The 14409-nt window shown below is 38.7% G+C and overlaps 1 protein-coding gene across 1 annotated transcript; it reads right to left on the minus strand.

The window, feature by feature from the left end:
- Positions 1–13752, minus strand: LOC130931061 (S100P-binding protein-like). The gene is made up of 6 exons (XM_057859536.1): positions 13641–13752; positions 9428–9923; positions 9228–9352; positions 6097–6197; positions 508–598; positions 1–444 (listed from the first exon to the last, which is right to left on the minus strand). Coding segments are annotated over exons 1-6 (927 nt in total). The 5' UTR covers positions 13643–13752; the 3' UTR covers positions 1–332.
- Between the last annotated feature and the right edge of the window lie 657 nt (positions 13753–14409).

Below are 14409 nucleotides of genomic sequence, written 5' to 3' on the forward strand. Positions count from 1 at the left end.
ACTCAGCATTTAACACACAGCAAATACAAACATGTAAGTAAAATTGCAAACTCTAAGATGCTCAAAATGCAATGCCTATTTCTTTTTTAATAACAAAAGTAAACATGCTCGCTCTTTCACATACCTGTATGTGATAAAGCCTAATTGTAAACCATGAAAACGACAAACTGCAAACAGTGAACAATGAAAACCATTAAGAGTGCAAAAGGAATACAGTGTAAATCATACAAACAAACTGCAAACACTTATAATTTGTAAACAATGAAAACAAAAGAGTGCAAAATACTGTAAGAGCTATAACAATAAAAAAAAAAAAAAAAAAAATCTCAATTTTAAAAAAACCTTTTCTCCATGTTTTTGAAGCGCTTGTAAGTTGTCCTGTTCTTGCCTTGCCACTCAGAGAGAGACATTTTTGGTTGGTGCCCAGTTCGTGCCCTGAAATTCCTGGAAAGAATTTTCTTGTGTAAATTCCATGCACCCCAAGAGTGACACATAACAGAACTGTACCTGTGTGTAAGATCAGAGGGATGTTGCCATGGTTTCCCAGAAGAATCATGCCCCACTTGCATCATGAGATGCCACACTTCACTTACAGCATCTTTACAAAAGACATCAGTACTGTTAAAAGTACTAAAAGCAGGGTTCTTGTGCTATTTTCAGTCAAATTTAATGGCTTTTAAGACATTAAGAACTTAAAATTATAATTTAAATCCAAAACATCGCAACAATTTCTGATGAAGAAAAAAAAAAAATCCACTGTAAACAAAGCAGCTGCTACAGACCGCTGGTGTTTTTCTCTCATGAGCGACTTGACGGCTTTGAACTTCATTGTACCGAACAAAAGTATTTTTGCAGAGCAAAATGTACAGGAAAGACGGGATTAGATGAGACGAGAGTAGGACAAAACCGGTGTTCATGTGGCAAGTTTGTCTAATCTGTCAAGAACTCCAGTTTTTATTTGCAGACCTTCTTGTGTGATCAAACCTATTCCAATATAATTATGGAGATTGTTAGCATCCAGAGCTGTTGTGTGCTTTACATATGATTAGGATATACAGTGAAACACAGGAGTTTGATTATTTTTGCAGATAGCCCGAGCAGCACAGTACACGAAAACTTTGATGCCACCTGCCTCAACTGAGACGTCTAATGGCCTCCGTGACAAAGCGTAAAAGCGCTGTCCAGATTGATGATTATCAGATGTTGCTCCCGAAGCTTTTGTAGCATTGAATAAGAACTCTTTTACATTCAGTTGAATCCTCATTATCCAAAATTATGCCAAATAAACAAGTTGCATCATAACCATACATATGCAACATGAATACTGTGTAAATACCCTATTGGCCCAAATATAAGACTTTTTTTTGCAAGTTTTTTGTAAGTTTTTTGCATTGAAATAAGACCGAAAAAGAGGGGGTTGTCTTATATTTGCGGTCTAGACATTATACCTAATCACAACGCTAGATGGCGCCAGATATCATTGAAGCGATGTTCTGTCATGACAGATCTCAGCTACTTTCCCCATTCACGACGCTAGATGGCGCCAGATATCATGGAAGTGAGTTCTGTCATGACAGATCTCAGCTACTCTCAAGTTTAACCAGTTTGCAATATCTTATTGCAATGTTTTTCCTTATTTAGATTTGTTTCAAGACTACAGTTACAGTTAGACTTTACTTTGATGGTTAATGCAGTTATTGCAATTTTGTTGTTTTATCACAATAGATTGGTTTATTTACATTTCAAAAACCAGAAGCCATTCATTTACAAATGTGATTGCACTTTAGTTTACATATTTAGATGTTCAGATATTAAGATTTGAATGAGGCAAAATAACATGCTTTTTCTCTCAAATATATTGTTATAATCATTTGTTTCGGATGTACTGTAATTATTTTCTGTATAAAAATTAATTTGTTCAAAAAGTTCTTTCAAACTTGAGTCTTAAAAAAGAGGGGGTTGTCTTATAATCAGGGCTGTCTTATATTCGGGCCAATGCGGTAAATGCTTAAGACGGAAAAGCGACACAGAAAACTAATATATTACATTTTGTTTAATTGCTGGCTATTCATAACATTTTCTGCCTAACAGGTTATAATGACACCTTATTTTGCACATTAAGATATAAGAGGACTCGTGGACTTTATTTGTACTTAAAGCATGTTCGCTGCATGCAGGTAGCGTTCAAGACCACACTGTTTCGTAACATTAACACCACAAGGACCATGTTATTTTTTCTACATTGGTGGTATGTGTATTTATCGATCTATTAGCTGCAATCAGTAACCCAAGTCCTTAGATGAAAACCAACAAATCTGTTACAGTCTGCGAATGCGGAAGCAAAGTTGGACTTTTCAGTTGGAGTTATTATTATTTTTTTTTAAAAACTGACACCTTTTTAAAACGATATGACGATATCTCAGACTGGTTTCTTGAACATGACAATGAGTTCCCTGTACGCAAATGGCCTCCACAGTCAACAGATCTCAATCCAATAGACCATCTTTGGGAGGTGGTGGAACGGGAGATTCGCATCATGGATGTGCAGCCGACAAATCTGCACCAACTGTGTGATGCCATCGTGTCAATATGGAGCAAACTCTCTGAGGAATGCTTACACCACCTTGTTGAATCTATGCCACGAAGAACTGAGTCAGTTCTGAAGGCAAAAAGGGGTCCAACCTAATAAAGTGGCCGGTGAGTGTATACATACATTCATGTATTTTAATTAATGTTTTTTAAGCACTTCAAATGTAATAATTATGATCAGTTTTAAACATTACTGTCCAACTGAATCATTATAAAACAAGAATACAATACTGTAGTAGAAAAATGCCTAGCTTTATTAAATGCTTCGGTTTACCTACCTTGGCTGTGACCCTTGGAGTGACATGTAGAAATGTCAAACTTGTCATGATAACTTCTGGTGTTTATTTTATATTTCTCGAACGTCTCCAAACACAGACACATTCATTCCAACGCAGCTTCCTTGCAGAAACTGTTTAACAAGTTAAACGATGACTGACACATTGCTGCGCGTGTAAAGTCGGCTTCTTTGGCAAGTGCCCACAGTGACTGAGAGCTGAGGGAGGGAGGCTGTGTGAGTGCATGAAGCAGATCAAAGGCTTGTGGATTAAAAAAAACAACAAAACAAAATATCGCACGTCCTTGCGATGGGCTAAACCCGCATGTGCACATCGCGATGCCGATGTTTAAACGATATATCGTTCAGGCTTATCGGCAACCCTCCTAGGATCGGTTTAAAGGCACTGCTGATAAATTGGAATTGGATACAGGTATGATGTCGGAAACTCATCCCAGAGCTCTGTACCATAACAATCTGACCAGCAGCAGAATGCGACAAAATCCTGCCAGTTGCCATACTAGCTTCCCTAGTATAGAGCACAGCTATCCTCCCAGTACAACCCAACCACGTCATCACTCCCAGTGTGCATTGCGGGCGTAAAACATGTCGTTCTCCAAAGGTCAAAACATGAACTAAAATATTTTTTAATCATTGGCAATATTTTATGAGTCTCCGATAACATTTTAGTAAAAGCGAACAATTGTGGCTTATTAGAGCCTACAAGTCCGTGGTACTCTTTAAGACTTTAAGGACCCGCGAAAACCATGTAAACGTAAAAACTAGTGATGCACGATAATGCATTTTTCAGCCGATACCGATAACCGATAATTTCCTCCTCGTTCCAACCGATAACCGATAATGTCAAGCCGATAATTTTATTAAAGATTTATGTAAAATTTTAAAGTATACACAAGAGAAAATATTGCTGTGCAAAAATAATATTGCTCTTTTTTTTTCAACATCAAATGTGAACAAGTAGTAGTAGTAGTAAATTCCAACATCTAAATAAAGACAGATTGTCTGACATTGTGTAATGGTAAACTTTTGGCAACAATTACTTACAGAGTAAATACATAAGTTGCACAAAAATGGCTTTAAAAGTATGCCATTCCTAAAGTATAACATTACTACACAGCAAAAACACAGCTCCTTAAGACTAGTTAAAGTCCCTTGTTTTCAGTGTAAATCTATTGGAAATAAGTTAAATTAACTGCCAGCACTTCAAGTATATTTCACTCAGATTTCTTGAAGAAAAATGGCCAGCCGAAAATAACATTAACTGCCTTATTTTAAGCAATAAATTATTATACATAATCCTAAAAAAAAAAAAAAAAAAAATTAAAAAAAAAAAAACCTTGTCAGAAATGTTCTTTATTCAAGAATATGTATGGTTCAAAACATTATTTGAAAGCAATTTTTTCTTGATTTAGGTGAAAATGACCTTATTTTTTTAGATGTTTGGGCTTAATAAGAACAAATTGCAATATTTAGTTCAAGTAAGTGGAATAATCTGGCGCATTCAACTAGTCTTCAACACTCAAACAAGATGGGGAAAATTATTTGACTAGATTTAAGAAGAATGATCTGATTAAGACGTCATAAATTTAAAGCGTACTGAATGCATTACTGACTGGATGACTTCTTTGTGTCGTTTGGTGCATGTTACAATTATCAACTAACCACTGTGCCGTCATGATAAACATGGTTTGTTGACATCACCTGTGTAAATGTCCGTGGTAAAACAGATGTGATCGGCATGTCTTTCACGAAGAACCGTGGTCGTATAAACTGCATTATTTTTTCATCCAGGGATTTGGCTATCGGGTCATTTCGGGAATTTCCTCCCGCCTGTGCCCTTCAGTTCGCCCGGCTGCCAAATTAGCGCCCGCGCCAGGCCTCTGTCTTGAACCGGAGTGGCGGCGGCAGCTAAGTTCGTACCGGATATCCGCCCGCCCCGGCCGGCTCGCTGCGGCGCATTCGGTGCATGGCTCTGCTCTCATCCTCTACCCGCCTAGGGCGAGGCGGCGGCGGCGGCGGCCTGCCGGACCGGCGGGCTCCGTCGGAAGACAGCTACTTGTCAACTATCGATCTCGTGAGGTGTTTAGCCATAAATGGGAGTTTACCACTCGCTTTGGGCTGCATTCCCAAACCCCCCGACTCCGGGAGGACTGCAGCGTCTCTGTATCGTCACAAGCCCCGTAGCTTCCTTTATAGTTTATTTGTTAACAATAGCTTTAGCATTCATGCTAGCAGCAGCCTCATATTCGTTCCAAAAATCATTGTGATGCAGTTTTAAATGGCTGCTGGGTTAGTGCTAGTGGTGTTCAATGAGGAAGCTTTCTTTTGGCCTTGAGGAACTGTTTTGTACATGGCGAGAGCATCGTTTATTTCATTTCACACACGGGAAAAGCAACGCACGCTAGTGAGAGCGCCTCAACAGTGTCAACACTGATGTGTAACACCGCCTCCTCTATGACGCCGTACTCCTAAACCCCTCCTCCCACAGGGGCTTCAGAGAGGGGAGGGGTTGAGCAGGCGGCAGTGAAGAAGTGGAGAAAACTGCTGGGTTGCGCACATTTGGAGGCTAAATCAAGTATATAATTATCGGATTGCATTATCGGTTGATTTTTTTATTATCTGTATTATCTGTGTGACGTCATAATTGCCATTATCGGCGGATAATTATCGGTAGCTGATATTATCGTGTATCTTTAGTAAAAACGTTGTAGTTCTGACTGAGGTGCACCCTCTATACCAGTGGTCTGCAACATGTGGCTCCAGAGCCGCATGTGACTCTTTTTCTTCTGCTGTGGCTCTTTGTGACGTTGGAAGTTAACTCAGTTTCTAGATGCACAATCATCCTTTTGCTGTAAATTTCAATGATGTTATCACTAGTAAACATCAGGTCCACTGTCAATGGCAACCAATGAGTTAACGAGTATTTGGATTTGAATTAGGATGTAATTTTTTAAAAGTATATTACTACATTTGGAGATGATGGTGCTATTCTAATACAAAAAAAGAAACTATTTAGCCCCCAATAGGCAAACTATAGATGAACACAAAATGTTGCTTTCTTTTGCAGTTCATTGAATGTTAGATGTCAAAGAGTTTTTGTGGCTCCTGGTATTATAATTTTTTTTTTTTTTTTGTGGGAGACTGTCATAATGGCTCTTTGTGTATCTAAAGTTGGAGACTCCTGCTCTATACAGTGCCGGATCGGACATTACCTTGAGCTGCACCTGATCGCTCATGGATGTGTCTTTGAACAGACTTGATGTATATCCCCTTCTCTCGTTCCCAGTCCGCCTCAGTGTTGAACACAACGGGCCTAGAAAATGGGGAAAATAAGTGATGGATTCATTTTGACATTTTATGCAATATAAAATAATAAGATAATAATAAGATAACAAATCTTTAAAAAAAATATATCCATAAGCTTCGAACCATGTTTACCAAAATTACAACACCACACGAAGGCAGCCTCAATCCGCGCGCGTCAAAATAATTTGTTCTGACTTAAGTTTTGATCTATGAACACGCAAGTCCAAATATTTTTATTAGGGATGTCCCGATCCAGGTTTTTGCACTTCCGATCCGATACCGATATTGTTTTGCACTTCCGATCCGATACTGGCCGATACCTACCTATTTGAGCATGTGTTAAAGTTTAAAGTTATTTAGCCTCCTTACTTAGTTGTCAGACTCATGTTGAAAAAGGTTTTAGTACCCTTGATAACAACTAGCCAGCTGAATTAGGTGAGTTTGAATAACACACAACGGTTGGTAACAAGAAACTGACCTGTTTATTCAGTGACAAACACAAAACATTATAAATAACAAACAGAAATGGCAAAGTCAAGTCAGTAAAATGTGCAAATAATATTGTAAACTAGAGGTGTGCAAAATTTCCGATTCTTAGATTATTCGCGATTCGGCCGTGGAAGATTCGAGAACGATTCACAAACATCCAAATTCCGATTATTGAAATATGCCAAGTAAAGCGGAAGTACGACACACTCAGCGCGCTGCGCGGTCTTCGGTACGCAATTAGGGACGGAGCGAGAGTAGCTAAACATCATGCTTCTCATTACCCGGCCCCTCGGGTAACGCCAATGCTCAACTCACGGCTCTAGCTCAACTCATGCCACGAGATTAAAAAAAAAACACAACAACATACCTGACTGCGGCCGAAAAGCTGCTACAAGCCACATTATGTTACGGTAGGTATCATTTATATAGGACTAGATGCATTATAGCTTCGGTATCGTTACCAGCACATCTACAAAAAACTACTAGATGCGGGCGTTAGTAACGGCCGCCATCTTAAAGCAGTACACTTCCCTGCAAGGCTGTTGTTGCGAACCTTCCAAGCGAACCTAATTAACTTTTTATCTAAAATACTCCTAAATTGGTAAAATATTGACTTTAATCTATCTTTAAAATAGTTTTAAAACTTTCACATGTTGAAAGTAGACAAAAGAGAAATTATGGAATAACAGGAGCAATTTTAACAACTTTAACGGTTGATTCACAACATTAAATTAATTGAAAGTAGTTTAAAGCTGCTGATATAGAATGGGGACTGGAGTTTTTTATTTACTGTTATTTTTGTATATTTGTTACTGCTATATGTTAACTTGATACTGAAATAGTAGTTTGGTTTAGCCTGAAAGGATTCCCAGCTCTATTGTAAACTGTCTTAAAAAAGCAAAACACACCAACAACCTCAGTAGAAAATCCCACAAATCCCCCAAGCTATTAGATGCCTTTAATGTTTCGTGCATTAGTTACAAAAATTGTATAAAAAGACGCTCAGGTTTAAATAAACGACTATTTCAGTATCAAGTTAACATTTTAAAACAGTAAATAAAATCCCCAAGTCCCAATTCTGTATCAGCAGCTTTAAACTACATTCAATTCATTTAATTTTGCGAATCAACTGTTAAAGTTGTTAAAATTGCTCCCGTTATTCCATTATTTCCCTTCTGTCTACTTTCGATATGTGAAAGTTTTAAAACTGTTTTGAAGATAGATTCAAGCCAAGATTTTGCCAATTTAGGAGTATTTTAGATAAAAAGTTAATTAGGTTCGCTTGGAAGGTTCACAACAGCCTACTAGGGAAGTCTGCTTTAAGATGGCGGCTGTTTACTAACGCATCTGGTTTTCAATACTTCAATGTTGCTAACGCAGTCGAGTCTGTCGTGTAGCATCTGGTTCTATATACATATGATATCCATTATCTCCAGTAAAACGATGTTGACGTAGTTTGTTGCGGCTGTCAGCAGAAGTCAGGTATTCTTGTGTTTTTTATACAGCCGCATGAGTTGAGCTAAAGCCGTGAGTTGAGCATTGGCATTACCCGGGTCTAAGACAAGTTATGTTTACTTTCGGTACGCAATGCGGTCAGTTTCTCATTGCGTCCCGAAGACCGCGCTGTGTATTAGTTCCGCTTTACTTGACATATTTCAATAATCGGAATTTGGATGTTTGTGAATCGTTCTCGAATCTTCAGCGGCCAAATCGCGTGTTGGATGGTGCATCTTTACTCACGTGAGATAATGGCTCGTCATCCAGAATGAATTCTTCGGCAATGACTCTTGTTATTCCCTAGGCTTTGGGACTGTCGAGTGCCAGTTTGTCACGCATAGCAAAAGTTTCTGCCAGTGTTAGTTGCGTAGGACCTTTCTTTTTGTCTTTGGTTTTCTTAACATACTCCTTATATTGTTTGTGGTGGTATTTCGCTAAATGCTTGATTAGGTTGGTTGCATTAAAACTTCTTACAGCTTTACCAATACGCTTGACTTTATTGTGGCATATTTTGCTCTCTGCCTCTTCGTCTTTGTCGTCCTTTAAGGTGAAATGATCCCACAAAGCTGACATTTTTACCGATAAAGTCTCCCGGTAAATTGGGAGACGGTAATGTAAATGTAGTGTGTTGAAGGTGTGCCGTAAAATGCGGACCGGATTTTAGGGAAACCGAAGCAAAAACTGGAATGGATTATGTAAATCGGTGCGCTGGAAAACCCGGACCGGACTTTAAAAAAAAAAAAAAACTGGATCGGAAGTCTGGATCGGAATTTTTCCCGTGTTCCGATCCGATACCGATGTGCATTTTTTTTGCCCATATCGGCGTCCGATCCGATCCAAATATCGGATCGGGACATCTCTAATTTTTATTGTCCGTGAAAACAGCGCATCCAATCATAATTTTCATCTGAATACTGATCGGTTTATGGAAAATTTGTTCATGTAAACAGAGCCAGTGAGTGAGTGTGTTAAATGAGTAACCAAAAATTATTAAGAAAAGTGATCATACACAAATTTTCATATTGATGTAACGGTAAACTTCAGTACTGACCTGACACGGGTGGCGTCTTTATTGGTACTGGGTATTGAAGCTGGCAACTTCTTCTTGCTGAGATCTTTATTAGCTTGTGAACTGCTAGTAGTAGGCTGACTGACAACCCTAGCTACAGACTTCCCCTATAAAAAAATTAAAAACTTGCATTCCATAACACTTTACACATACATCAATGTACTCAATTGCTCACCACTTACCTTGAAACTGATTACCAAGTTGTCACAATCAGGGAGGGATTTTGCCTTACTTAGGTGCACTTTCCTATACGTTTCACTCCGACTCTCACACTCCTTCACGCACACAGATGACTCAGGAAGAGGGAGACCGGTCTTCCGCGCTATTTTCACATCTCTGCCGATTGATTCTACAGTGAAATCTAACGACAGCCCACAGACAGCAGGGTTTGGACGTTTCACTGAACGTTTGGATGGTGGATGGATCTTGTCCTCAGACTCCTTTCGATTTGGAGTTGAGGCAGGTGGGGACCGGAGTGAGGGTGTTTGGCACATGGAAAAATAACCCGTATCCTGATCTTCATCTTTTCCATTAGGATCAGCACCTTTACGAGGTTCATCGATGTCGAGGCTGAAGAGCTCATCAACGTCATTGTCAAAGACAGGATCATCAGGCAACAACTCAAACTTGAATGAACATGGTTCCGTTTCGGCAAGACTCTGCAGTTCCGAGCCAGACCTAGAACAATTAAATGATTTTACACAGCAGTGGATAGCAGAAGGTACTGCAGAAAGATTTAAAATTCAGTAAGTAAATTGAGGCAAGGTCACATCCCTGTACAGGTAGTCCCCGGGTTATGAACGAGTTCCTTTCCTATGATGGTGGCGTAACCCTAATTTCCGCGTAACTTGGAATTAACCCTTTAAGTGAATCTCAAAATAACTATCCAAAAAGTCCAAAAGTATTGTATTTTGTTTAAAGATGGAGGATACACTGCCCTCTAGTGGCAGCGTTGGGTCCAGCTGGACTGTCGCCTTGTATGACTGAGAAGCAGACTCAGATGTCGAAGATGATGAAAGATAGCTGCGCTCTGGTTTGTCCCACATAAGGCTGTAAGTTGTTTCAGCTAATATATGTTTGCATATGCATTTGTAATTAAGTTAAAATTAATTAAATTAACAGCTAAAGTTTGTGGAGTTACGCGCAAGCGTTTGCTGTGAGAGTTGGAAATACGTTAGCATTCAAGATAACGGACTTTTGTTAGTAGGGGAGTGACAATATATCGAAATGGTGATATATCGTGATACTTTGTATCCCAAAAAGTTATCGATATGCTGCTGCCAAGAATCGAGATATCGTTTTAAAAAGGTGTCACTGTTTAAAAAAAAAAAAAAAAAATGGAACCAACAAGTTGCTACCAAAATCTTCCACCATAATAGTGTCTCAGTTAACTATAAAGCTGCATTGATGGTGCTCGACGCCCATCATTTAGACTGGGAACGTTTGTTCATTCGAAACCATAGCATTTACAGTTATTCTATCCGATTTTCAGGGCATTTACAGGTCACTTGCTGTTCATTTTGGGGCATTTACAGGTCATTTCCTGTTGAGTTTGAGTCACTGCCTATTGATTTGGGTGATTCCCAGGTCACTTCCTGTTCTGTAACTCAAAATAAACATGAAGTGACCCATAAAATACCCAAAAATCAACAGGAAGTAACTGAATATAGACAGGTAAATGACCTTAAATGGCCCAAAATTACCTCATTGCCTGGCATTGGCTGTCACTGACGGCCATAGACGTTCAATCCGTTTGAAGTGGGAGGGATGGCCACCCTCCCAATTCAAATGGATTGGACGTCTACAAGTGATAAACCCATTCCAATTCACAACAGAAGCTTGTTTTTCTGTTCATTAGTTAGAATATCCTAGAATGACTTCCTGACTAGTAGGCCTGTCGCGATAACAAATTTTAGTGTGCGATAATTATTCTCATAAATTATTGCGATATGCGATATTATTGCGCCCCCCCAATTTTTTCTAACCAATTTACAATAACAGTGAGAATACAGTATATATTAATAGATCAAGTACACCCATTTAAACGCGATAAATATTTAATCTTAAATTCAAAAATGCTTTTTAAGAAATCACAACTAAAAACAATAGACCATGCCTATTAAGTAAAAAAAACAACAATATTGATACCGCACAGAAACACAGAATAAATAAAATGTGTTTAGAAAAAAAAAAAAAAATGCGCTTAATAACTTAAGTGTTTAGGCAAATGAAAACTTTTCCCGTCATAGCTTTTGCAATGGTGTTCCATAGGGATGCAACGATACAGTTAAGTCATGGTTTGGTACAAATTTTGATACAAGAGACACGATTTTCGATCCGATTCAATACATTTAATGCTCTGTTAAAAAAAATAACAATTATATTTTTTGTTTCGTTTTTTTTTTTTTTTTTGCTAACGAGCAAAAATTAAATTGCCATCATATAAACATGCATTTTAGTGCATAATATTTATGTGCTTACTTCTTACTGATCTGAAAAAAATTTGTATAAAAGTGCTGAGAACAATCTTTACTGTTTGTAAAGTGAGGCAGGGCACACTGTTGATTGCTACAGCTCTCTTAGCAGCTAGGTTTACTACATGAGCAAGACATCCTATTTGTGGTCCGAATCCATCTGTGTCACGTACTGAATTAGCAATATTTGCAACATTATCTATAGTCACTGGTATGGATTGATTTGACCTTCTTAACTTCCATTCAGTCATGACAGTTTAGAATTTACCATTCATCGATGCAGTATATGGACTACGTGTCCCGTAATCACTCTGAGCTCACGTAGCCAATGGCATGGACGTAGCACATCTAGTTTGCCATTTCATGACATCTAGTGTGTGCGAGCATTAAAAAAGTTAGCAAGCACCGCTGAAGTCACGTCTGCTCATTACTACACAACACCAGCATATGAGAATCGACTTTCATAAACAGGACGAGTTTGAAGCAGCTGTTCGTTGTCAAAGCCAGGTTGTTCGTAGCAGCCAAGTCGGTAACAATGTTTTGGCGGACTTTGTTGTAAATGTGCCGAAAAATAGCTGCCCCCGCGTGAAATGTCACTCCTGACGAGAGCGCCCACACGTCAACAACACCGGCGCGCCATAGATGGTCCACAGTCACTCCGGAGCACTGACGCGGCCGGTATACGTTGAACAATAGGATATAATGGGAACGATTGGCTCCGGCGCTAGTTTTTGCCGGACCTGGAACGAGGATGCATTTTGCGCAGTTGGTAACGAGGAATCCGAACTTTTAACAGCACGTCTGCCGCACGCGCGCACACACGTGCCTGCGAGGCGATAAATCGCAGCGGAAAAATTACTGCCTTCATTTTTATTTATCGCACGATAAATGGAATTATTGCATATTGCGACAGGCTTACTGACTAGTGTATCGATAATCGTTGTATCGCCATATCGTCGTTATCGTGAGCTTTGTATCGCAAATCGTATCATATCGTGAGGTACCAAGAGGTTTCCACTCCTATTTGTGAGGCAAATTTTTTAAATTGAATCTTTAAATTTACATATTCATCAGACTCGATGGACGTTTGAACACCAATTGTTTTGTGTAGTGTTTTATTGTTAAAATGCGTGTCATTTTGAACATAAGTGTACATATGTGTGCTACAGCTTTACAATTGTCAAAAGTGAATGAAGTAAAAAGCTTCAAAAAGCACAAATGCCTTGTTTGCTGTCTGTAAAGCTTCATGTTTAGTGAGGACAAAACACGTAATATTCGTAAAGTGAAAAAAAGATACTGTAAGGTACTCACGTACAATAAGGTACTGATTATGCGACAAAAAAAATTAAATAAAAAATGACGAGACTCCTGCGTCGTAAAGTTGAAATCGCGTAAATCGAGTACGGTTGTAACCCGGGCACTACCTGTATTTTAGTGTTCCTAGAGGACTAGTATATTATTCTTTGTTTAGTGAGTCCTGGCTAAATAACACATTGGAACCAAAGCTTTCGGAAGCCACAGCAATCTTGAATATTTCCATGCATTCACATTCAAATCGGTAATGATATAATAGATGCACTCAAGTCCTACAAGTTCAAGACAAAAACCTCCCTCGACGCGGCCTCGGTAATAGGTTACAGGTAGGAGCCTCCTACAAAGTATTTATCATTGTTATCTTACTAAGCGACCGACAACTCCGTAGGATATTGCTTTAGTTAGTTTTGCTGGAGAAAATAACCGACATTACAAACGCAATCGAGACTCGAAATTCAAAACGCTCCTCTCTTTTACTAGCACATAGGCTAACGGCGACATTAACCTGGCGCTAATGTAGCGCTAAAGTGGCCGGTTTTAGCTAGCAGAGGTTTTTTTTACTCTCGCATCGAAAACAGAACAATTGCAACATGGGAGCAAAACTTACATCGTCACAAATTGTAACAGCACAACAATTCCATCAAAGTGGCTTCGTGGGTGTGGATGTCGTGTCCGGAACACAAAGTGTCAGATACACTGCTCACACCTTTTGATTGGAGGTAATGGTGGGAGGTGGTGTTCAAACACATAAGTTCAACTTTTTTTCTTTTCATTTATTTTTTAAGTATTATTATTATTTTTTTTTTGGACGAACATTTTTTTTATTATTTTAATTTTTTTTTTAATTTTTTTATTAACAACAACAATATGACAGAACAAACAACAAGACAAACACAAAAATAGACAGAAAATAGTCAACAATACGAACCAAAAAAACAAAAGAGTACAAACACAAATATGCCAGGTGGTATAAACATTCCAAACATTGCACATCAGAGAAAAAAAACAACAACGAATAATACTATAAGCAATTATTCTCAAAAAAATTGTAGTTTTTCCACAAACAGCAATTATTTTTTCTCTTCATTCTTTGAGCACCCTGTTGACGCATTATCATGTAGTCTACACTGGCATCTACTGGCAGAAGACTGAAATTGCTCCTCGAGTTACAATCATCAAGGCGTTTAGTTCCGCTGTATTGTACTGTAGTTTTATGGAATAAAGTCAGTGGCGCCTCCAGAAATTTTTCATAGGGGTGGCCAGATGGGGCCACTTAAAATCTTAGGGTGGCACACCAAGACTAAAAGCCATAATTTCAGAGTTTCATTATATTGTTGCAGTAAAAAGGTCAGGGGAAAACTATCAGAAAGACTTAA

The sequence above is a fragment of the Corythoichthys intestinalis genome, chromosome 15 (assembly GCF_030265065.1).
Source record: "Corythoichthys intestinalis isolate RoL2023-P3 chromosome 15, ASM3026506v1, whole genome shotgun sequence".
NCBI classification, from domain to species: Eukaryota; Metazoa; Chordata; class Actinopteri; order Syngnathiformes; family Syngnathidae; genus Corythoichthys; species Corythoichthys intestinalis.

Bases quoted from the DNA above. Each gene is read 5' to 3' on its own strand.
- LOC130931061 (XM_057859536.1), bottom strand. The intron at 9,353-9,427 runs GTAAGTGGTGAG...ATTTTTTTATAG, and splicing joins ACTTGGTAATCAGTTTCAAG to GGGAAGTCTGTAGCTAGGGT. The intron at 6,198-9,227 runs GTCAGTACTGAA...CCCATTTTCTAG, and splicing joins AAAGACGCCACCCGTGTCAG to GCCCGTTGTGTTCAACACTG.